We start from the raw sequence: 26,744 nt of genomic DNA on the forward strand, positions 1-26,744 counted from the left end.
ATGATTAAAGAAAAATTAAGATGCCATTCGATATATTTCAGTCGGAAATTTAAGAGTCTGTAACAGAGACACTGAGAAACCAAAATGTTTCATCATGATAGTGTTCAGCTGTCAAACACATTGGCATTAGTGAATGGACACTTGTTATCAGAATTCAGATGATGGGTTGCAGAGTCTCCAGAGCTGCACATTGTCATTATTGAGGGAAAACAGGTGGTGACGGCTGTGAATGCAGCACCAGCAGACACACAAGAGAAACCACAGGGTATCTGTAAAACCTGCACCGGACTATAAGAAAAGAGTTCAAGTTCTGAGCCTCCAAACTTGGCAGAAACTAGATGAGAACTCCTTTTTCTAAGTCGCATCCCAAAAAAATTTGGGGGGCATTTTTCCCACTTTAAAATCAACTGAGCACTGAAAACCGATAACTGCCCTTTCTGTCGATCAACAAGTCCTTTCATGTGTATTGATAGCATATCATTAAACTAAACAAGCTACTAGAACAGATCCTTAGTCAAGAATCTTTTGTGTTTGAGGAGGAGAGTACAGACATGGAGACAAATACACAGTGTGGGAAAGACCAGTCACACTTACATGTCAACATTCTTCGCTGACAGTTGTAACTGGTGCAGCCCAGCAAAGCAAAGCCCAGAACATGAGTTACTACTCACAATACACCAATAATATAAGAAAACCGACAGCAGAGTATAGATTATAGGGACATATGTTTGAATCTGATTGAAACCGACAGAACATAAGAGATACATCATTCAAATCAAAAGAAGTTTGTAAAATCTAGTTTCTCCAAGTGTGATGAGCATTAGAATTAGCAGGGCAGTCTTAACACTGCAAAACTGTAAGTAAACACTCCACATTAGAGCTGCCCAGCCTGTTTCTGGTTTTAAGTCCTTGCTCAAGACCCACTTCTTTGCACTGGCTTTCAAAAATAGTTGAGCTTGACATTTGCTTGCTTTTGCTTTTTCTTTTTAATTCCGTTCTTATGTCATTTATTGTTTTTTTTGTTTGTTTGTTTTTTTACTGATTTTATTGTTTAACTGTGTAGGTTTTTTTTATTGTTAAGCACTTTCGGCAACTGAGGTTGCAGTAAATGTGCTAAACAAATAAACTTGAAAAGAGAAGAAAGAAAGAAGAGAATTTATGTGATGGACTCCAGAGAGGAAGTTATAAATACTAGAGCACATTTTGAGTGGCAATACATAAAACACAACAGGCTCAGCAGTGAAAGGTCTGTAGATCTGATGAAAGAGGAGGTATCCTCCTTATCAGTTTATATGTCTGTTCACAATGACTTACAACAGCCAGTGGTTACATTAGATAAAAGCTCCCGTCAGCTGATGACAGGTTTTGCATTTTACTACAAGGTCTACTAAACAGATAATGCCAGCCGTCTTCTTAGTGGAGTCTCCTCCCCTCTTCTTATAAATCAGTCTGCATTTCTGTTTGTCTTCTAGTGCTGATGGAACTCTTCCCTCATTCATTTAAATTCCAGATGGATTCACTGTACATTTCCTGGCAGCTGTCTCGCTCCAGGAGGAAAAAAAAAAAAAAAAAAAAAAAGCAGTGCCTCGAATGAAGAAAGTGTGCAAGAGTAGGTGTGGAGTAGAGAGCCGAGTCCAGGGAAACAAAATGGAAAACATTTCCCTTTCTTTCTGTTTCTATTTTCATGCATGCTCTCTCCCATTACTCTGGTTTTAAACCTTGAGCTTTTGTTTAAAAACATGAAGTGCCCAATTTTCAAGGCCTTTCCCCAGAGTGGTCAGAAACAATGCTGGCTGTGTTACATACACTGTCTGAGGCCCTTGCTGTAGCCAGGACCCTGCCACTTTCTTAGAAAGCCATACTATAAAAAGCAAAAAAAACAGCCAGAGAGAAGAAAGGGGCAGATGTGGGTTAATTTATAATATAACGCTGTATTTTATCACCTTTCATCCAGAGGCACTCATCTAACTTCGTAACTCTGCTTGGATCAATGGCCTTTTGATCATCATGCAAAGATACACATGCGTAAGTGATTTTCAGTAGAAGCAACAGGTTTCTCGAGGTATTCATAAATGATCCTACATAACATTAACAATTTCTTAAGAACAAAAGCATTTGAGCCTTTGAAATAGTGAAACATGCATAGCCACGAGGAAGTTAAATGATAACACAACACAGATGTCAATCCCCATTGTTTTGAACAAAAGGCTAAGTGACTAGTGTGCAGGCAAACTAGGCCCTTCAGACTCTTTAATCACATCTCTCTCCTGGGTTTGTTTGTGTTGCCTAAATTGCTGCCTGTTCTAACATCTCCTGTGCCAATGTTGCCACAGCAACAGAAAGCCACAAGAGCGCTAAGAAGGCTTTGGATCCTTCTCAGCATGTCTCCTCATCTGCTCCCATGACAAAAGGGCTGAACCCAGCGGGCCTGCTCAGGCCCCCATCTGGTCTGTCTACGCCCAGTGCTGAATCCTGTTAGCCCCACAGAGGAGCTGGTACACCCCAGTCCTTGTTTTGACCCATCATGGCAAAGTGCAGGTCAAAGCCTATAAACAGTTGAAGGACATCACTGTGAGGCTGGTGTTACATCATGATGCTGTTTTGCTGTACCTCGGCAGAAAGATGGCATTGTGGAGGAAGTTCTCAAAAACTTTTAAGAAGACACGGTCATCTTTCTCCCTGTCTTTCTCTTCAGGTGTCTTCTGGCAAGCACAGCAAGGGCCCTTCTCTGCCCCCGCCAAGTCCGACTTGGTGGGCTTTGTGCCGTTTTCCATGTCTGTGAGCTCTGTCGCTGGGAGGCGGATGGGGATTTTCAGCTCTGTTTGAGAAATCAAACCAAAAACCAGAACAAAAGAGTTCATTGAAGGGCTGCGTTCTACATTGCCATAGCATTTCTTCTGCTTTTAATATTCAAAATTTTATTTAACATTTTTTAAACTTATGTTCATGTGCGCTCAGAAAAGTAACATGGAATTAATATTACTCATATGTCTGTGACTGATGGATATGAAGCTACAATCTGAAGCCAGACATCTTAGATTAGCTTAATTTGGCTTAATTAACCTTAGATTAGCACAAATGTTTTCAACCTGAAAGCATGTTAAAAATCTAATTCAGTCAAAACAGATATAAAGCTTGCTAAACAATATGATTTATGTTATCCAATTAACAAAAAAATTAAAGAATAACAAGAACATGTTTCCTCTTTTGTCCACTCTTGATGCTAAGCTAAGCTAACCAGCTGCTGCTCATTGCTAATTTAGCATCTTCTGAAATGAAAAGTATTAAAGTAGTAAAGTGGGAAACTTAAGTTGTTAGAATACACTTATTGTTTTTTAGAATGAGTGATGCTGACCCTTGGAGCAGTAGTTGTGTTGGTAGAGCTCCCTGTCTTCAGGCTGTTGTTGCCAACGCACCAAGTAGTAAGTCAGATTGCCATTGGGAGAGACTGGAGGTGACCACTTAACCACCAGCTTTGTTGAAGAGTTGGCATATGCATGGGCATCTTTGGGTACCGATGGCACTGTAACAGAAAGTCAGGACATTTAACTGTTAAAGACACATCCCTGGTTAAGTAAAACATACCCCAAAAAAGTGGTGGTCACACTTACATGATGGGCGTGTGCGAATGTAAACAATATCGCTCTTTGCCCCACTGACATGTTTATCCACCTGCAGGGTAGTAGCCTTCACAAAAATAGCATACTGGGTCCAAGGCTTGAGATGTTGGAGGAAAGCCTTTGGATCAGCGTTTTTATCTTGAGGAAGATCTACATCCACCATGTGCCAGCTGTTTGAGCCACAACCATCCTGGCCATCAAACTCTGTGATGTTCTGGAAAGGTCTGGAAAAGTCACAGAAAGGACATGTCCATCATCTAAGACAAACAAATAACTGAAATATAACTGACTTTTTTCCTATTAACTTATGTTATGTATTTTATTTGACTTACAATTATATTCTGAAAAAATTTAGAGCATTCTTTTGACAAATTATTGGCATAAAATTTCTTGCTGATCGAACAAAAGATCTTAAATAACAGGTAGATGTTTAATGTTCTTTATTTGGATGATTTTTAAACAATCTTTTTAATGATCAGTTGAAAGTGTATCAAAGATAGGAAGTCAATTCAAAAGATACAACATTGTTTTGTGATCATTTAGAGTAAAAAATAAATTAAGTTTTGCATTTTATGTTCAAATCAGGAGGTTTTTCATATAGTTCAGAAGTTGGCCATCTCTGAGTACTTACGATTCCTTATAGTAGACTATGAAGCTAATAAGATCTCCATGTTCCGGAGGCTCGTAGCGTTCCCATGTCAGCTCGATTGTGTAGCTTGATGTGATGTTAGACCTGAACTTCAAGATATGACTTTCACCTGTAATGACAAGAAGACTCCCCCATGAGACATTTGTTTAACTTGAATATTTTCTCCCACAGAAGGCATTGCTCCTCAACTCCATCAAACACTGTTTATGCACCTGGCTTTTCTTCATTCACTTCTTTACATTCCCATTGACATTTAAATAACCCCCACCTTGTGGTTAGTTTTGAGGTCAATATAACTTGAACATAGAGGGAGCAACTGCCTGCTATTCTTCCTTTTTTTGATCAGCCTCAGCAGACAGAACCTTTTGCAGCCATAAAGCTCCAATATGTAACATTTTAGGCCTAAATATGTCAGAAAACAACTGTTATTGGTATGGGAAGAAATTACAATGAGTCAATGTTTGTAACAGAGTGCACAGCTTCTGTCCCTTGTTTACAGCAACACGTGGGTGGCTTGTAAAGAGAAATCAAATTTCTAGCTTTTTCTCCTTTGGACAATGTACAGAGAGGTAAAAAAAAAAACAACAAAAAAACAGATTCATCGATATTAACATATTCAAATTTAATTGATCCAATATCGATTTATAAAACTCTGGGACTGATTTTTTTTTAATGAATGAATGAATAAATGGTTTATTTTAAACACATTAAGAAAGAAAGAAATGGCTAAATCTATTTTTTAAGTTTCCTATTCTGGTGACAAAAACAATGACCCTACTCTTGCGTGTCTTACTGATGCTTGGCGAGATCTCAGCATAGAGTGGTCCACTGACCTATGAAATGACACTGATATATACTGATGAAGAGTTGTCTGTTTCGCTTCCATCTTAAATCTGTTTCTTACACCAAGATAATGCCAAATTATGATTTTTAAAATAATACTTCTAATAACTTTGTTTCTGGACACCCAATGATAAAAAAAATTCTAAATGTAAGGCTGGAAAACTATCAGAAACTTTATAAATAAGGAGTATAAATGCTGTTTGGTGGATTATGTTCACAGCTGTAACAAGGCACCTATTTGCCCAAAACCTGCTTCTCTTGCTGAGTTAATGCCAATTTGGATTTTTCTTTTCTTTTTTTCTTAAATTATTTTATTCTCCATTGAATTACATACACCGGTAAACTGTTTAGCAGCTTATTACAACTAACATTAGCGGCTAATGCTAAGACCATGGCGTCCACCATATTCAACCACACATCACATATTGTTTTGAAAATTTCAGGAAGGGACATTATCATGCAAGTACGTACTCCAAAATAAATCTGATAATAGACTGGTAAAATGCACGACAACAATCTTTCAAATATCATATTTCAGAAGTGCGTGTAGACACATCATATCGCATTATTACTATTCTCTGACTAGTCCCAGACAGCACTTTGGTTGGTCATGAAGCAGGTTGTTTTATTTAAAAAGTTAAGTGAGAAAGTCCTAATGTTCAAGAAAAATTGGTGTTGATACATAAATATCTTAATATACATTAGGTTGCTGAACCTGATTCAATTGAATCAGGTTGTTGTGAATCGAATCCAATTGATTCAGGATATTAGTGGTTATACTCAGCCTTATAATGTATCCTCTTGGGATCTGTTTACTATGTTTTTGGACTCCAGGTTATGCTTCACTTTTGGTTTTGGCTCAGTTTGTATAGGGGTTAAAATTCTGCGACTCTAGTGTGACACTCAGCGCTCTTTCTAAGGCTGCATGTTACACCTTCAAAAGACATGATCTATATCAGTGTTGCAGAAAGTCTGACAGAAGATACTGCAGACATGTACAATCTGGACACTCACAGCTGGCTCTTTCACCATTGTTGCGGAAATCACCCTCCTCTGGCTTTACAGTTATGCCTGATTTTGCCCACATCTTGTGGATCTCAGACATGCAAAGTTTAGGGTTCTGTCGGAAGAAGAGGCGTCCAGCCCGAACAGTCAGGTTGTGCTGACTCCAGTCCCACAGAATTTGCAGATTCTGGTTGTTGACAACTACGAACGAATACATTCTAAAAATGAAAGAAAAATCAGCAGAAGGTTAAAAAGAAATTTTACACAGGGCTGACCAACAATCTTTGTATTTTAATTAAACATGAATTATGAACATGAAAAGTTTAATGGAATTTGAAAGATCCAAGTGGGTTGAAAGAGCTTTTTTTTTTTTGAGCACAATTATAGATGGAGATCAAGTGGGTTCAGGTTTGTGTGTCTGCCTAACAATGAGTGTTTGTACAGAGGACATGAAATAGAAAGTGTCATGTTAACACTCTAAGGTTCAGCAGTCCAAGCAGAGCACCTCTTGAGAGAACGGAATGCCTGCCATCTCCAACAGCAATCCTCTGAGTGAAACCTAACCCTGGGAGAAACGATAACAAGAAGGGCGAAAGGCTTTCCCATGACCCCTTCAGAAAAAAAAAGGCTTTGCCTCATATCTTAGACTGCAGCTGATATAGAAGTGTAGACACTAACAGACCTGAGACTTTCCAGACAGCTTTCAAACCACAGTCACATATCTCCCCCATCAATTTTAAAAGGCTACTGCACTATCTGGAAACACACACGAGTGATGAATGTTAAACAATATACTCCCCCCAGTTCCTCTCGCTGCATGCAATCGTGCATAGATTCACAGACAAACAGAGTCGACAAGACATACTTTTCATTGAGTTCCCGCCCATTGATGTAACGGAGGCTCTTGAGGAAGGACAGTGAGCCAAGTGCGTGGGAGTGTCGAATCCTCACATATCCCGTCACTGTCTGGATCAATCCCATGAAGCTCTCCAGCTCAGAGGCTATGTTATCTTGGGAGAGGATACAAAAACACACCAATCACGCAGACAATCAAAACAGCATATATAATAAAAACCTGGAAAAAATTTCTAAATCTGTGCTGCTACTATGATGACCAGACTAGCTCATAATTAAAATATCCCAATGGTACGATCTTTAAAATATGTGCAGATTAGTTTTCGAGCCACTGTTAAATAAGCAGCACCAAGCATAAAGTGAGTATTAGTCTAGAGTACAGGAGGCAGATACAATTGTGACCTTGGCTTTAAATTTCACTAAGACTTTCTCTTATCACTATCTATCTAACCGTGAGAGGGCAGTCAATAACAAGATAAATGCAACAATATAGTAAGGGATTAGTATTGTACGGCTGATTGCAGCCAAGTTAAATATTCTGTTGGCTTGTGTTTATCTGTGTGAGAGCAGAGAACTACTAGTGTATAATCTGCTTAGATGCTGAGGTAGCTTAGCCCAGCAAAAATTTCTGGTATGTTTTGCCATGATGTTAAAAGCAAGCTTTTTCTGCATAGAGGCACTCACTTCCACGCCGAATGTTGATGTCCAAATTGCCTTCAATGACAGTGCAGTCCTCCAGGGACTGAGCAGCATCCACAGAGTCAATGATCGGGGACATACAGACTTTGTCGCACAGGCCATTGCAAGCACTGCACTCCATACTGCGTAGGGAAGAGGCAGAGAGAACAGATGAATGAGAAGGTGGACATCTTGAAAGAAAAGCCAAGCAAAATCTTTTGTTAAAGATGCATGCTAAAATAATTTTTCTTCCCCCAAGCTACCAAGAATTCTGGAGGATTCATGCAGATAAGTTCAGGATATGATACAAGGTCAGTCTTTGCACAAACAGTTTAATCTTTCATGAGGTCTCCTTGCATGAACGAGTGGCTCACTGACCTTCACAGACAAAACAACAGATTATAGTCAAAAATCCAGAGCATCTGAATAGAAAGTCTGTAAACTTGCAACACAAATTGGAGAGAGTAACCAAACAAAAAAAGTTCTCCTCCTAAGTTAGTGTTACACAAAGCAATTATTAAAAGCAGGAAGTGTTGAGACACTTCAGTTGAGTCTCTTTTTAGAACCAGAGTACTTGTCTGTAAAATCTACTATTGCTGAAAACAAGGCACTGTGTGGAGAACATTTCACATAAAAGACAGGGAAATCTAAATATGAATCATTTATAGTCCAGTATGTACTTAACCTCTCACACTTCTAGTTTTGAGACCTACTTTAAGAAAAGGAACGTGTGAAAAAAAAAAAAGGTCAGATGAAGTTCAGCTCAAGGATACTTCATGCAAACGAATCCATTATGCATAAGTGCACAGTGAATACAAGCTGCTTAATGTATGTGAATACTCAAGTATAAACACAGCAATTTAGCCAAGAAATGATGCCAAGACCTGTGATTCTTCCTGACACAAGGTTACGCTCCCATACAAATTATAAAACAGTATATTAAGAAGGAGTGGTTAACGTATTGTAAAATAATTCATGTCAAGCTCCTCCTAATATTAACTGAGTGTGTCAGTTAAACAACATTTCAAAGTAATCAGGATTCAAGCTAGGATTGAATAATTTGTCCTTACAGATTAGTCTCATTGCGCATGAAACCAGAGGGACAGTCGGGCATACATTCCCCTCCATGGAGGACAAAGTGTGTGTCACTGGACAGATGCACATGGGAGCACAGTTCCTTGGTGATGCAGCGCCAGCCTTCAAACTTGTAAGTATCCGGGGGACAATCCGGGACACACCGACCCTCATGGAAGTAGTGGAGACAGGCAGAGCAGGTCATGTCGTTGTTGGGTTCGGTGCAGCTGCCCAGGCACTGGCTGTGGCAGCACTCCCCCTTGTCTGTACAGGCAAGCTTGCAGTGATCTGGACATACTGAGGAAGAGAAAGAGAGGAAGAAACAGAGATGAGTGTAAACAAAATTACAAAACAATGCTGATAGACACATGATAAGAAAGGTCCAACAATGTTTAGCGTAGCCTGAGACCACACTCAGCAATGAAAATGGATTATATGCTTACATGTTTTAATTACAATCTAAATGTAATTTATTTTTAAAACACAAAGTCAGTAGAGCAACAATACAGCATGATGTTCAATGTAAAGATGGCGAGCCAGTTCTTCATGTAAACATTGGGATAATGGCAGCAGTCAGGATAAATAGATGGACACAGACTAACACTTGATGTAAAAAACTATATACCATACTACTATAAAGATATGTAACGGTTCTCTGTCTTATAACAGGCCTAAAAATAAAGTACAAAATCGGCACATTCTTATTGTACTTTCAAACCAGAGAAAAGCTCTGCAACCTAATGCAATAAAGTTTTCTAACTGTTTCAGATTAGTAATGGCCTTGTATGTACTGCTCTGCATCATAATGACTGTGTTTCTAACGCTTTGCTCATCCCTCTAAAAACATGACGATAGGAGAAAAATATTAGAAACACACTTCACTGGAACAGTTTTACTCTCACATCTTTAAATTTGCATGCACATGCAGATTTTTGGACATAAGCAGAGTTATTTTATGATAAGAGAAATCTAAGAGATTTCCACTTTTACAGCAGCATAATTGCAGAAGAATACCATAACAAAATTAGGATGTTATAAGGATTAAAAGTCAAAAGTAGACCATTTTTCTTCCCTTTACAGAATTTGTGCAGACATCCTAATTTTTTTTTGCCCAGTTTTTGTTCTCAAAGTAAGTTGCCAATAAAAGTGCTGCTTAAATGCTGCCAAAGTTAAGAAAACAATAGATTCACTCGTAATATGCTGGAAGAAAAACCATTGCAACTTGAATTCTTCTTCCAATATTAATGTAGATTGGGAGAAAGAAAACCTGCATCTTCCATGGCGTGTGGAGTGTTTCAAATTAAGCTTAAGCAACATAACTATGGAGAAGCTCTACACTGTTTACAGGGCATCGCTGAGAAACCAAAACACAACAATATGTTACCAATAAGAGCGTTTTCCCATTGCTTAGGATAATCACAATCTTTGATTGTGTATGCTAACATTTTGTTAAGATTTATTTAAAAGAAACATGATTATTAACTAACCATCCCTCATCAAAACCCATAGAAAAGACAGAACTTTTCAAAAATATTCTTTCATATAATAACCTGCAACTTAGTTAGGTCAGTGGCTTCTTCGTGTCTTTAATTTTTTAAGTCTATGTGAAGCATAGATGAGCTTGTTTTCAGGGGCTCAACAATATTTTGATGGTAGCTTATTTACCAAAAAGCTTTTCAGGGAAAATGGATATAAAAAATAAAAAAACAAGTAGTTGATTTCAAGGCACTGTAGGGGTGTCCTAGTTTCACACCATGGAAAAGTACCTGGATTACATGTGCAAACGTGTGGACTCACAGAACATGACTGACAATAGCTAATTTTTTTTGCTAATGAATGCTGAAGCTGTCTGGTGAGATAAAGAGCTGCTCTGGAAAATGCTGAATGTAATAGCAATGTTTCTTCGGGGAATGTGTGTAATGGATAATAAATCTATTTTCGTTTGTTCTTAAATCTGCTTTTTATGCAAAGCAGAAATCATGCAAATAGCAAAGCTAGTTAGCCAGCATGCCAGTTTATATTTTGGAGCCGTAAGTGTTTACTATTTATTGTTATGTTCTTTGTTATTGCTGCAAGACAAATTTCTCTTCATGAGCAATAAGACTGAACTACATTGAACTAAGAGGCACAGCACTTCTGGTTCCTTAGCAACCACATCCTTGTGCAGGCCAGAGCTGAAGAAAATGTGCACACATACACACACTCAACCAACCTCTCTCGTACATGTTATGATAATTTTTTGTAGGCTAACAATCTTCATTTTTATTAATTCAGTCATTGTCTGTTATTATTGGAGGCCACAGGACAAAGGATTGGTCTGCAAATACCATGTGCACATGTTGGTGTGTAGCTGAGTTAACTAGTTTTTAACCTTTTATTTAATGTGCTAATTATTTTTAATGGTAAAACAGCTGAGAAGATTTAGCCCATGGCTGAGCTGATGAATCTTTCATCTTGTTATACAAATTATCTGTGTAGGATAAGAACGTGACATGACGGTTCAGTATAGCAATGCTGCAGAGCCGACACACACTCCCACAGGGCCAGCTCCGGTTTCACTTTACAAGGAAAGGATACCGATCACTCCCACTCTTTAAAGTTTCTCAAATACTTGCCATTCTTTCTTACATTCAGACAAATCTAATAGTGCAGAGGAGGTAAAATTCTTTCAGGATTCTACAAATAAAAGCAAAGTAAACTAACTATCCCCTATAAAATCATATCTTATTCCAAATATCTGAGGCAATGTCATTTTTCTGTTAAAGCAATTTCCTTTAGACAAATCTTGAAATCACACAGCAGTTACTATCTGGAGGAACACAGTTTAATTACATGACCTTTCCTATGCTATGTAAAGCTTTACACTACGCACATTTGCTCTGTCAATACAGGAGCCGAGTGGTTCAGTGGTAGTTCACAAATAGTGTTATTCAACTATTCTGGATCCAGTCCAAAGCAAATGGCAAAGATCTTTTTTTAAAACTACGGCATCAAATGCCAACACACACAGGTTATCACATAACAGCTGGGATTTAATTGGAAATATGATGCTGACATAAGTGTGGTTAGAGTGGGCAGATTAATGTTGCACATTTGAAGAGCGATGTAAAACGAAATAAGTGAGAAAAGTGAGGGTTCACTGTCTTGGAAACCTACCAAAAGGGGGCAGCCAAGACAAGCTTGAAAGATCCTGATTGGAGGAGGTCTGTTCCTCCTTCTGCATCATTTTAACAGATTCCTCAATGAGGAAAAATTCCAAACATGCATACCTTCCGCCAGAAGAGAGCGAAGTGAGGGGGAGTCACTGTCTCAAATCCATATAAGTCGACTGGGTTTCACTGCGTGACCAAACAACCCGTGGTATCAAGGATACAATCCCCTATTTATAGATGCTCCTAATGCAGGCCTATTTCCACGCTGTTGGTCTCTACACATAGCTATGTGAGGAATTGTAAGTTTCTACTACTTCAAATGAAAGGGACTTCCTAACAAGAGGGTCCATTTAAGATAAGTCCTTCTCTAAGTGGATCTTTAATATGAGCAGGAATAACAAAGAAGCAGCAAATGTAGGTTTTTTCCATATTTAGGTTCACACAGCATTACATACAGTGGTTGTTGCCAGATTAGGTCTCAGAAACGAGATGTGGACATAGAAGCTTTTATTAAAAATCTGAGTCAAACTGATAGGTGAGGGTAGGAAGTATAATGTTGATCTCCTCATACAGACAACCCCCCCCCCCAGGTCTTTCCCTGAGTAAACGTGGCCAGGTCAGACACTACAGCCGAGCATCAGTCGACTCCTGTTGGTCATCAGAGCACTCCAACACAGGGAATAGCCAGGTCCATTTCATCCATAGTAATGAAACAACGGTCAACACAGAGGGCTCTTCAGCACTGCTGCAACTCTACAACCACCATCAAACACAGCAGTGAGGGGGGAGGAGGCGTCACTAATGGCCTGAAGGACAGACAAGTCCTGTCCATTGTTTGTTTCCTGTTCTTAAGGTATCCACAGTCACTAGGCTATGTGAAAAATCTGCAGAATGTTGTAGGCCACAAAGAATTCAACAGAGAAAATGTTAATCCCTGATTATAATTCAGGGAAATGCTGGAAACTTGAGAAGGGGGGTTGGGGGGGGTGGTATGTGAGTGACTCCAGAGGTATGATGTGAGATGAGAAAAGAAAACCAAAAAGAAGAAATGGCTGAAAGGTGGCCTTGAATTTAAGTGTAAATAGGGGGTTTCAGGGTCTTGTGACCTCGCAGCTCTTCAGCTTTCTCTCCCCTCACCCCACCCCACAGTCTGCATTCACAAAAAAGCAGCTTCTATCTAATAGCAGGATGGTAGCTTTCAATACTGCTTGCTCTCAGATGGGTCATTTGTGAAGATGAGCAGGAGGTTTTAAAGCTGAATTCAGCCTAACCTTATAGAATAAAAATGGCAGTGCATGCAGGGTAGAGGATTGCAGTGCATCAATGTTCCTCATCTGAATGCAAGTCATGCACTGTTTGCTGGAGAGCATGCTGCATTAAGTAGACTACTACACTGTTTGCACTGGGAGGCTTGTGACACGTTTACTGCCAGCATGACGCTGCCACCTCCAAAGATGAAGTGTGCTGTAAAAAAGCCAAAAGATATGTTGTAAAATGATTATATTTATCTAAGAAGCGACCGCAGTTGGAAGCCATTGGAAATCATTAAAATCACCTGACAATGATCAATTGTTTCATTCTTCATGACATTATCAAAGTGCAGCATGTTTTCCTTGTGTCATCGAAGATAAGTAGGAAGCCTGACAGACAGTTGGGAAGTCATTCATTATTCACACTAGGGCTCGGGGGGGAGAGGTAGAAGGGGGTTGTCTAAGAGGAGGAGAGCTGGTTTTAAACTAGTAGCTATGTTTTGGACCAATAGGAGAGTGGCAGGGGAGGTTCTAATCCTGATGATTGACATGTTATTGAGTCTGGAGCAAAAATGGTAAACAAGTCCACTCTTGAGCAGGCGTTGGGAGGGGGAGTCGTAACCATAGTGATCAAGCAGACTGTTCCACAGATTCATAGAAACTGAAAGTTACAGGCATGGCTTGATTCACAATATTTTCACAATATTTTTTGTAATCATGTTCCTATAAATTGGGTTGAACGTTAAAAAAACGTATGAACTAATTGACATCTTCCAGGTGCATAGAAAATTTTAATTAAATGACAGTAAAATGTTATAAAACAACATACTTAATTTCAACTGACTAGATACTAAAAGGGTGGATTTTATAGGATAAATATTGCTAGATATCAAACAGAGCCACCATATATTACAACCAAAGACAATGAGGAGTTTAAAGCTTAAAACTGCAAATTTAGCATCAATAACGTGACCTATTTGTCCTCTACAATGAGGAATCGGGCCATAAAACCATTTTAAAATACTGGTAACTGAATTCATCTCCACATTAACCTCAATTTCCCAAATTTTCGCTGCCGTAAACACTGAAATAATCCACAACATTGTGTGGATGCAGACATTCCCAGTCAGTCAAAGATATGGAGCTCAAATCACAAGATTTTAGATCAGACAGTGAGGTTGCTAAGCACAAGTACGGTAGCAGACATCAGGCCCATCACGGGCTGCTGCAGCTGGGATTGTAGGCTGCATAACCCCCTCTCTCCCCACAGCTCCATCAGTCCACATCCTCATCCGGCAACCCGATCTTCCCCAGGAGCCATCAGCGGATCACTCCAGACACTTGTTAAAACCACATCAGCCCAGGCAGTGAGAGAGACGATGCTTCCTCCGCTCACAGCCAAAAAACAAAACCGCATCAAAGATTCCACTACAGCTGTCGTAGAGCTATGGCAATAGTCTCAAGTGCTGGGATGGACTGATCTAATCCAAAGTGGGTTTTTTTTGTTTTTGTTTGTTGTTTTTTTTTGGTTTGTTTTTCTCCACCTTTTCAGACAGCCTGCGCAAGTTTGGCAAGACTGGCCATTGCGCTGACCAGAGGGGGTTTTTGTTTGGAAAGGGGATGTTGACGTGATTTTATCATGCAGAGAGTTGGCTCAGATGAGCTTGGCTAAATCTCTGTTCAGGCCTGCGCACAAAGGTGTGTGTGAGCCCAGTTTTCCCTGTCCCAGCTTTTCTGGGTATCTTCCACTTCTGTGCCCTCTAAAGAGCAGCAACGTGTTTTTCACACAACTATGTGCTGGTCTGTGTGTTCAGGCATGCATGGCACTTCCCCTCATTCGCGTCAGTCACAACAACAACACATACATACACACACCTAATTTGACCCTCAGGGCTTAGCCAAGTCTGCAGCTGCTGTTGTTGTTGTCACTTTGTTGTTGATTGATTGCACTTAGGAAAAGGACACAGGTATGCAGCACCATCACAGGTGTAAGAGTGTTGGGCTTTTATCGCTGCAGAGGCAGGTCTCAAGGCTTGTTAAAACAAGGAAAAAATGACAAAGAATTTCCATGCTGATTAATATCTAACTAACACTGATAAACACAATGTTTATGGATATTCTGGTATTTTCAACATAATACTTTCCCAGTAATTATCAAAGGTGATAATAAGCCCATATTCTCTTTCATAGTGATCATTACATGCTAACTATGTGATATATTATTGTCAGTGATTGTGGACATTATGTTTAATTAGAAGCTCTAATGGTAAAATTATCCCTATCTCCCCACAGCAAAGAATCCTTTAAAAAAATCCTGGATTCAGGTGGTGATCCAGATCACGTCCAAAATCTAAACACTTGTTTCTTATTCCATTTCTGAGATTTCCAGGAAATTGAATCAAAATCCATCCATAGCACCGTGGTGGAGGTAACAAACTCTGCCTTTATAGCTAAAAATGTTGATAATATTGAAAATATTAATAATCTATTCTAGTAACTACTCTGATACTGTTTTCAAGTTCCTTTTAAGATGAGCATCTAATGATCATGGTACTGTGTAGAACTCATCAGTGGGGTCACGTCCCCTAGGTGGAACTGCACCCAGGCTGAACTCCTGAATCCCCAAAAGCATGATTTCTTGTATGCTGGAAGTCTCAGAGTCCCAGTTCTCCCATCTCCTGTCGAGTATTATTTGTAGCATGTCTGTGGCAAAATTTCCTGTTAAGTCAGGCAACTGTCCAACTTATTTTAAGTACTTAAACATACTGTAGCTGTCATTGTTTATACATACACATATATACACAATATAATATACAGTGTGTGTATATATATATATATACACATATAATATTGTGTACTTTATATATATATATATATATATATATATATATATATATATATATATATATATATAGTATATTATATTGTGTATGTATGTGTACATGTGTATGTATAAACAATGACAGCTACAGTATGTTCAATTACTTAAAAAAAAAAATATATATATATATATATATAATATTGTGTATATATGTGTATGTATAAACAATGACAGTAAATGACAGTTAAAAAAAATACACACACATATATATATATATATATATATGTATATGTGTGTGTATTTTTTAAGTACTTTTTAAGTGTATTTTTTAAGTACTTGAACATACTGTACTGTCATATATATATAAATTTAATAACATTATTTTAGCTTTGTGAAGCCCTGTGTCTTACCCAGCGGATGGTACATAAGTGCATCACGTGATGGTCATTTGAAGAGTTCATAGAGGTTTATAAAAATGTACCAACTGCACGGATTAAAAACCAACAAGCTAAGCCAGGTGCTTATGATGGATGGGAAAAGCAACTTAGAGGGAAACTTAAGCAAATGGCTTTTTTTCACAGACTAAGGTGTTTCCTTTCAGTAAAATTGCCTTTCAAAAATACCTGACTTCCTAAATCTGCTTTATTAAATAGAGCATGTTTCCTGGTAGTGCTGTTTTGGCTGGCTGTTTCACTAGCTGGGTTGGGAAGCTGAGTTGGATTGTGTCAAGCTTTGACATCACCTCAGCCTCTTGGGAAAAAAGAACAGAAAGCCATAAAGGCAATATTTAAAATAAATGTTTGGTTCCATGTATAGAGCAAATATGGTATCCATCAAAAACAGGTTTTAAACTGCAACACAGCAGAAACACATAACCAGTCATATAAACTGAACAACTTCCTGCTTCATCTGACTGTGATGATGGATGTTTGCTGGCATAAGGAAGGGACTTAGAAAGAACCTTCAGCCTCCAATGCAAATTTGCTAACTATCAAACATAACTATTTGTATCCACAACACTTTTTACGCACTTTTTTTTTTTTTTTTTTTTTGCTCTTTAGTAGAAAAAAAATGTTGAAAAATAACCACGTGCAATAGTCTGTTTTAGCATTTTTACTCTGCATTCAAACTAAGCCTATAATCATCAGAGCATTGAAATAACATGGGCTTTGATGCCAAGGCATATTTCTGTAAATGGCCATCTACAACTTAATGGCACACAGTGCCCAGATTTCATCCTGGCATGCTGTCTGGCACAGATTCTCCCTGCTGGCACACATCTGGGTTTAAAATGGCACATGCTCATTTCACGTTGGCTTTAAGGATGTCCTAATCCTGACTAATCAAAGCAACATCTGCCCTGAACAAAAAGCTTTTTGGAATTTTCTGCCAGGTAAAAATAGGGTTGATAACTCATGTAACTGTGTATGTACAAAAAATAAAAAATGAAAAAATAGTGGCTGGTGGGTGGTGTCTCATGCACAGCTTGCACTACAGTCTGTCTGACTGCAGATTCCTCTTCTTTTTTTTAAGTGACAGTGGTTGGTTGTCGCCACACACAGACAGACTGTGATGAAATGTGGTTGGGTCAATCTCTACAATATATCTCTTGCTTTTCTTTGGGATGTAAACCTCAGAAGTGCCTCTTCAGTAGAATAAGGTTGTTTTTCAGCTAAATTACTGTTTTTCTGTATTGCACGGTATCTGTGTGAGGCTACCACTTGTTCTTAAATTAAAGCAAAGACAACTGTGCCCGGTGATGGCATTAGCTAAAAAAAAAGACATTATTCAACAGTTCTTAACTGGAGAGCTGAAACTGAGACTTCAGGCTATTCCTTTCAAGTGAAATGGCCTGATAATATAGTCCCAGGTGGCATAAAACAGTACTCTGTTTAAGCACTACCTGTACAATGCTGCATTTCACATGAAAGAGGGTTTAGGCTTTGTAATAACACAAAAACTCTTAACTTGTTTTGCCACAAGAAGTTAAATCAGTTGCAGACACTAAAAGGGCAGCCGAATGACAAAAGGCTGGAGGCCCTTACTGCTGACATGCACAGTGATGAGGCTAAAGAGGACCATTGACAGGGATGATTTGACAGTATTTACCTTAATACCAAAAACAGGACCAAGACGACCTTAAATATTCCTTTTATTTCAGTAGGGTTGAGAGTGTCAAACTTGCTAAAGGAAGTGCAGCAAAACAAACATGAACTATAATTAACCCTTACATGCTGGTGGGTTTAAATTTGACCAGTTTCGACATTTGACAGCAGCAAAATTACCCTCAATATCATTCCTTTGGTCTTAAATTTGATGACTTCCTAAAGTGACCTAAATAACAGAAATAAAAAAAAATCATAATTGTTTATTTTTGTATTGGTGCTATACATGTATGGACTTTGAGGCTGTTTTGGGTTATATTAGTTTAGATAATTTTAGATGTGCCAGTGTGGGTCACAACAAGGAAAATTATCTTCCTACAAGAACTGTCTGTGTGCAGACTTGCTGATTTTTCAAGAAGCATAGTGGTTAACTGGAAGTAGTAAAATAGTAAAACAGTGTAGGTGTGATTATATATGGTGCACAAAGGTCAAACTGCGATGCAGAGGTCAAACGGTGCCATGACACAATTTCTGCGATGTAATAGAATAATAATATAATGAGCCATTTTTAATCTCTTTGGGTCGGGAAGATGATGGGGTACATGAATATTATTTCATAAAAATGATATATCACGGCAACAAGACATAATGAGCAACAAATCCTTGGTCTGCTCTTCCAAGATGAGAAGGTTGGTGGTGAATTGAGAAGGAGAAAGTGTCAGAGTAGGAAGAGACAAGGAAGAAACTTTGATTACAGCCCCCTGATGAAGATGACTGATGATGAGGAGCAGGCAGCAAAGCAGATGTTAACGGACAATTTGTTGGTCTTTACACAGGAAGTCAACACAAGGGGATGGAAGGAGAAGAAGAATTTAATACCTGCAAAACTGCAGAGACTAGTTCATAATAAGCATTTTATTATTGGTTTTGTGGTAAATGTTTAATTAATATTGATAGTTTAGGGGTAGTGTTTAACTCAACTGGTTGAAAAACCAGTTCCTATACAGAGACTACAGTTCTTCCACAAGGTGGATATTTGCTGCATGTCTAACCCTCTTTCTCTAACCCCCTATAGCTACTAAGACAGTGTTCAATGGTTGCAATAGCGAAACATGGTTATATTGTAAATTCCAACAATTCCAGAAAGTTCACACCATTTTTGATAAAAGTTAAATACATCTAAGTTATTATGGCTTTTATGTTTTCATGTTTTATGTAAAACAGGACATGATGCTATGTAGTAATAGATGCTGTTTTCCAAAAGTGAGTGTTAAATAAAACTAAAAAATAAACTCTCTCTAAAACATATATTAAATATAAATCAAGCATTTATTAACGTGACAAAAGCTAGGTAGACATTCTAAATAGATCTGAAACTGAAAGTTTTATATAGACATCTATTATGAGGAAATTCATGTTATGGGACAATATTGACCCAGACCATACTATGAAGGCACAAAACATGAACAGTATGTAATGGGTAAGTTTATATGTATTAGTAAGAGTGTAACAATAGCACCAAATATACTTGCACAAAGCCTTGCTGTACAGTATTTAAAAAGTCACTATTTACAAGTTTTTAAGCAAACTAAGGGTTACTTCAACACTGGAGTGCCGAAAAGGGGGGTTAAAGGAGAAGGATTCTAGGGGCTCATGATTGACAGGGGCCCAGAAGGGCCCTCAATGCAATTATAATACTTACAAAATTATCTAATACGCAATGATAAACTTACATGCAAACATTTTAGTTACAGTCCATTAGTATCACTAAGTTTCTTTGTTTTGGAAACATTTATGAACACCCACCCCCCCTCTATATTTCCCTTAAATGGTTCAGTCCACCTACTCAGAGCTCAGCGCTACAGATAGTGAGTGGATAGTAAGACGGCAGGACGCCTCAAAAATCGAAAAGATTAAAAAGAAAAGAAAAAAGCTGACTGAAGAGAGAACAGAGGGGTCGAACGTACGTCATGTAGTTCTTTCAGAGGCAAGGTGGGTCAGTTAGTTCATCTGATGGAAAGTTGTGGAACATAAGCTTGTTGTCTCTTCTAAACTTTGTCCATTTAAGCTAGCTCACTTTGTTCCCCATATTAGCTCATATTTCTGAAGAAAACTCTGAATTTCATTCATTTCACTGTTGTTTTAGTCAAATAATCAAGGCAGGCAAAAAATTTGCAAGCTGCTCTGCTAAAAAACAAATCACGCATGTTCCGAACAGACACGAGAGCAGCTGAAGCAGATGCTACCAGACCCCCCTTCCCCGTCCCACCTGAAAATGTCCAAGTGGCCCCTGAGGAAGGAGGTGAGCAGCTGAGTGTTAAATTCATTGATTAGAAAAAATCGTTCTGAATTAATAATAGTAAATAAAAAAATGGTTAAAGAATGGTTAAATGGTTAAGAAAATCCTCAGTTATCACCGTAATGTTAGGTTAGGTCAGTAGGTAAGGTCTACAGATTTGGAAATAAATTAGACTTGTATGTGTTGCTAAATGAGGGAGACAATGACACGGAGTATTGGTAGACAAATCAATTTCCCTTGACATTTTTGGTGAAGTCACTGAAAGCACCTTTAAGTAAAACAAAATAGTGGGAGACCACCAGAAATAATGATTGTGATGCTATTACACATGATGTTACATCATTGGAGATACTATATAATAGAATAGCTGGATAGAATAGAAAGCTGGACTTCAAGGACTTGATAAATGATCTTGCCAGGGAGAAAGCTCCACGTTGGGCTCTTGGTGAAAAAGGCTGAGCGAGGGCCAGTGATTGTGAATGGGAGAAGCATGCACTGCAAGAGCTTGATGATGTACCTTTACCACTCCTTGATATCTTGTTACACAAAGTTCTACCTTTTAAAATGTGATTATTTAATTTTAAAGATGACTTCCAGCCATTGTTTGACTGAAAATCTCCACAGTGGTTTGCTTGTGACTGTATTACATTCAGTTCATATAATACAGTAAACCATGTAAGCTCCTGATATTTTTTGTTTCTGAGCCTACCTAATTTATTTAACCATTTGCTTCTGATTTTATTTCTTTATTTTTATTTATTAATTTTTTGTTGCCTCTTGTTCAGTCATAATGTTCAATGATAACACTCACAATACAATAAATTATAAGAAACGATTGGCCATTTTGTTTTTGATGGTGCTTTGAGATAATTAATTGTTTAAGTATTTCAAAAAAGAGAGATGGGTTTTGGAATATAAAGTATCCGTCTTTTCTATTTTCTATTTTTAGTACTTCCCCTACCAAGTAGGCTAACTGTCATGTTTTTATTTTCACAAATTTAGGTATGATGGTCAAAATATCATTAAAATAGCTAATTTTATGTATTACAGTATCAAAATGTTCAGAGGGGGGGGGCACTTCAGTTTTTTTCATGGGGCCCCAAAATCCCTGGCAGCGCCCCTGCGTCAACGTCCGGTAAGTTTCACTCACAGGCTCAACACAGACGCAGCTCCCATTTCCAACTTTCCTTTCGGTGCTAATCAGACTTACTTTGACGCAAGTCTCCCGCTAACTTCTGACCTCAAACAAATACACTACAGTCATGAAGTAGAATGCAGAAACCATGCAAGTGACAAACTGCAGGCCCATATCTAATTTCTACCATATTTGGTTTGGGACAGTTTCAAACTGATTACAGTATCATGTATGAGATGGGTTTAAGATCTTTACAACCCATTTATCAAGTATGATTCATGATTAGCCAGTCCATGAAGCTGGAGACCAGCAGTCGGAAATGAAGCAGAGTATGGATAAAGCTGTGCTTGGCTTCACTTCTACCAACTGCATAATGTGGATGGAGCAGGACAGCTGACAGGCCTTAGACAGCCCACAGTTCTCATTGGCTATGAGTGACATCATGGTTCTATCCCCATTTTTCACCTCCTCTTTTCGGAGAGGGTGGAGAATTAAGTTCTTACTCCTCCCCTTGCTCTACAGGCTGATCCTCTCTCCCTTGCCATAACACAAAGACACACACAAATACACTCAGCTTCATTTGCCCCTCTTAGGGACCTCAGCAGCTTCAGGAGGAGGAAGGAGGGAGCAAACAGCTATTAGATGGTGTGGCATGTGCAAGCATTCTGTCTGTCATATTTACACTTCCATGTGTGTTGCAATCCTCACATAAAGAAGCACGCATGATGCAGAATATGACACAAATACCAGAATGTGTCAGTGTGTGTGTGTGTGTGTATATAAATATATATATATATATATATATATATATATATATATATATATATATATATATATATATATTTCTTTTTTTTTTTTTTTTTTTTTTTTTTTTTTTTTTTTTTTACAAGGAGACTTAAACAAGCCCTTCTTCGATGACATAAAGCTATTTTATAAGACAGATGTAACTATGATCCAACTCCAGGAAGGACATAAAAGAGAGGAGATGTTAGGTAAAACAGATCAAGAGCAAGAAAAAAAGAATAAAAAGATCAACTTGATCTACTTTATCTCAACCAGCGTGTAGCAGAAGGGTTTTAAAGATATTTTAATCTCTTGCTGTGCAACACAGGTGTTCCATATCTGAAGAGATAGGAGGCCAAATGTTTAATGAAGGTGAAAAAGTGTGTAAGTTGGTCAGTCAGTTGACCTTCGTCGGCTCTGTAAATATCAGACACAGTGTTCAGGCCACGATTGCATCCCTCTGTGAGAGATTAGCTCTTAGTCGGATTAAGGAATCAGTGCATGCAGGCGAGGTAAAATGTCATCACAGCACTGCAGAAGGTTGCAGTGCAAAGGAAGCACAAGGCAGGAGGAGGGTCTGTAGGGACTAATGTACAGATGGAGAGGGGTCTACTACATTGTGTATAGACTCCATAAAGACAACATTTTAAACCACATTTAGCGCAGACCAACAAGGCAGAGCACAGTCCAGTTATTAAGATAATTTAACACCCCTCATCATAAGAAAGACTCCATAGGTGTGAGCACATTGTAAATTAGAGCATTTAAAAAATGGCACGGAGGGCAAAAAGGACAGATGCCAGTAGGGAGGCAGGGAAATGGGCACAAAGAACAAGACTGCCTCGTACCACAGGAAGTGCTAAGCCCCCGCCATGTCAAACATAAGACTTCCAGAAATGACTGAAACAAAATGCCCACACTCTCTTCCCGAAACAAACAATGGCCTTGATTGTAAAATGCCATGGCACACTCACAGTCAGGGGAGACATAAAGACACAGTTTAAAAACAGTGGGTTTTTCCCCCTCCTCTTGAGTTCTCCACTCAAGGCTGCAGACAACATTTCCTTCAGCTGGGACATAGAAGAGGGGTGCAATATGCTGTGGCCCACTTTGACGCCCCCCTGCTCAGAAAAATATGCTTTTGTTTTTCTGTAGTTAGAAGGCCCCAAACAACTTAGGGGAACAGGCTGCGACAGGGTTTGAGCAGGGGTCATAAAACGTGGAACAAAGACATAATGTACAGCAGACATGTTACACACCATCCAGTAAAAATGTAAACGCAAGTCTGGGAAAGGTTGTTGTTACAACCTAAAATTTATGGTAATTTCAAAGACACTGTAAAACACCAAGATGAGCAGGAACATGTAAATAGTTTTATAAACTCATTTACCATAAATATTTTTTATTCTCTTATTTTAAACCTTCATTCCAGCTAGATTTCATTCAGCCTAAGAAGTTTCACTTTATGTAGATTTCTTAAGATGCCTCTCTCCTCCTCTGACATACATGTGGTCGCCCGCATAACGAGGGCACTGCACCAGCACCGCATGCACAGGCTGTACAGAGAACTACTGTATCTCCACTGTTCCCAGATGTAGCACTTTATTAGAGGTATTCCATAAATGGCTTGTTAACTGCTTTTGGTCTTAATACAGCTAAAGTGAACATCATAAATTGTGACAAGGATCTTTTTTCCTCCCATTTTATCAATGCTGCATCTCTGGAACTGTTTAAAAAAATGTAAAACATGGCAACAGACAACACTTGATTGTTGTATAAAAGTGCATACATTATACAATATGTCCTCTGTTACATTTAAAGTCTTATGACAATATCATTTTAACAACATGGCCTTAAGAGGTGACAAATACAGTGTGAACATCCTTTCTTTTGAACAATGTTTCTGAAACAACATGCTAGGGTAGAGGAGGAGTCACACCTGCTAGATCAGTGGTTTCCACCAGAATGCACTTAGACAAACATGAGTGTTCACACATTTACATACTTTCGAACAGCTGGTGCTAGGCTGGCTTGCTACATGCAGCTAGGGGACAGATAGCTGGCTGAGAGAGGGAATGAAAGCATGCTGCTCAATCAATGAACCATCAATCACGCACACACACAGCGAGAAGGAGCAAACACAGGAAACAGGAGACTATATCCTTTAACTACCTCTCAAAGAAAGCCATCAAAGTGCTGGCTCTGACTCCAGGCTTTTTTCCATGGCCAACTATTACTCTGCCCTGACCCCTCTCAGAGGAGTTGTGTGTGAATGTGTGTGTCTGTTGGACCACAGCAGTTATCTGCTATCCTAACAAGACCACTATGGTGGGGCCTGTCTACACTGAAAAAGCTGAAAGGTGGCACCAATCATGAAGCAGCACAGGTCGTATGTTGTATGTTTGATTCTCATAAAAAAGATGGGGAGAGTGAGCAAGTGAATGCAACACATCAGAGAAGGGATATAGTGAGTGGTGGCTTTTATTAATAAGGGACCGTTGGCTCTTTTGCAAAACGTTACATGATGGCTCCTAAATTTTAAAATACTTTTTGGTCAATTTTAGTAAAATAAATTAATGAGATGTGTTTCAGCACTATTAAGAGATTGTATTTCCAGATAAAGATGAAGTCTTTCTTCTCAGCTCTATTCTTCCTGCAGTAGCGCATTCCTTCTGCATATAGGCAATATCATACACACCTTATACATGTATGTTTGCACATGCCTGGGGAAGAGCTCACCCAGCTCTTACACTGTGATTCCAGTGTGTCTTGGACACAGCACATCCAGTGTGTTTGTTGCAGCTTTTCCAAACATTTTTGTACCTTTTTGGGGGGCAGGAAAAGGTGAGCAGCATCAGTGGCAAGATCAGCAAAGCTAATGTACACAGTGACAAGTAAACAACACCAGAGGACGTCCTTGTGTCCCTGAGCTGCAGTGACAACATGTCCTCCTGTCTACACTGTCACTCTGTGTCAGCTCTCATTACCTACAGCATTGCACAACTACTACTGACTGACTGATTGACTGGCTAATGGCACTTGCTACCAATTGCTCTATGGATAACAATAAGAGAATGAAATCGCCATGACAACACAGAGGTGTCACTATCACCATTAAGAGGGAAAAACTAATACTAGAACACAAGCAAACCAAGTTCAAACACTATATTTTGCACCATATTTCCCTCTTGTCAACCTAACAAGTGTGCTGTCAGTAGAAACACTAGAAGAAAAATAAATGAATTAAAAAAAGGAAAGAGGTGACCCCTCTCTGTTGACAGATTCTCCTTGATCCATCATGCAGCAAACAGATGCATGATGGGATGCGCACTGCAAGGGTCTAACTTCCCATAGGGACTCCAGGATGGCTGTGCCGCCATTGTGTCAGGGGCATAAGGGTCAACGCGGGTCGGCTGGCATTGGGAGCAAGGGATCAATACATGTTTGAAGCCCAACGCCTCCTGTCAAAAGCATCCACACGCCTCCTCAGAAAAGGAGACAAAAGATACACTCAGTGACCCCAAAGATCCAGAAAAAGAGAGAGAGAGAGAGAGAGGAGCGCAAATGAACAGTGGTAATTCAAAAATAGACATCTCTATATTGGCCTGGATACAGGTTTCTTGAAAAACAACCTTGACATGTTTTCAAATGCAAACAGCTTCACTTAAAAATATTTCATTTAAACAGTTTATAAGGCAACCAACTTCTCTGACGCTGCTTTGGAAAAAGCTATGTGAAAACTGCCTTCTGCAAGATCCACCTCCAATGAAACAGCTTGGGTATGTCAGCCTGGGAGTGAAAAAAATGTATTTACTGAAAGGTTTATATGAAATAACACAGCAAATAATCTACAGTGAGCTTATCTTGTGAGGCCATGACACATTAAAATAACACTGTGGTAGATTTTATGGCGACAACTGAGACAAGCATAATAATGATGCTTATAGATGTGCACATCTCATGGAAGAGGAAAGCAAAATCAAGAAGTCTATTAACGGAAGCTGGCAAACACAATAGAACAGTATTGAGGTGTTTTTGTTGCTTCTTTTTGGACAACTGATCAGCAGTGGCCGGTAAGGGAGCAGCCTCGGGCGGAAGCACAGCCCAAACCGGGCCTTTGTTCCAGACTGCACAGTGTCTCAGCAAAGGCATGAACAAAAAACAATCACAAAAAGCCTGAACACAGTCACACAGAACCAACTCAACCACAAGGGTCTGTGAGCCACATCTCAAACACACACACCAAACACAACCTGACCCACCTCTCCTATACCTCTTCTATCCCTTCTTCCTCTGCATCTTTCACTCTCTCCCCCTCACCCTCATTCATAAAATGGCCGCTTCACAACTCCAGCTGCTGGCATGGAATTTATGGATAAGAGGTCAGGGGCAGCAACGGGCCAGGAGGGATTGTTTGTTCTTTTATTTCGCCCCCTTCCTTCCATCTTTTCCTGCGCCCCCTCTCTGCCTGCCTA

At 39.0% G+C, this 26,744-nt stretch overlaps 1 protein-coding gene across 1 annotated transcript in view; it reads right to left on the reverse strand.

Moving 5' to 3' along the window:
• The window catches only part of igf1ra (insulin-like growth factor 1a receptor), a 77,467-nt gene that overhangs the window by 11,453 nt on the left and 39,270 nt on the right, over positions 1-26,744 (reverse strand). The window contains exons 3-10 of the mRNA XM_041997752.1: positions 8,721-9,021; positions 7,657-7,793; positions 6,983-7,127; positions 6,127-6,335; positions 4,252-4,378; positions 3,612-3,844; positions 3,356-3,523; positions 2,611-2,818 (exon numbers count right to left, since the gene is read on the reverse strand). Of these exons, the coding sequence (XP_041853686.1) occupies positions 2,611-2,818; positions 3,356-3,523; positions 3,612-3,844; positions 4,252-4,378; positions 6,127-6,335; positions 6,983-7,127; positions 7,657-7,793; positions 8,721-9,021 (1,528 nt within the window). The remainder of the gene's footprint in view (positions 1-2,610; positions 2,819-3,355; positions 3,524-3,611; positions 3,845-4,251; positions 4,379-6,126; positions 6,336-6,982; positions 7,128-7,656; positions 7,794-8,720; positions 9,022-26,744) is intronic.

This window comes from Melanotaenia boesemani, chromosome 10, assembly GCF_017639745.1.
Source record: "Melanotaenia boesemani isolate fMelBoe1 chromosome 10, fMelBoe1.pri, whole genome shotgun sequence".
Taxonomy (NCBI): Eukaryota; Metazoa; Chordata; class Actinopteri; order Atheriniformes; family Melanotaeniidae; genus Melanotaenia; species Melanotaenia boesemani.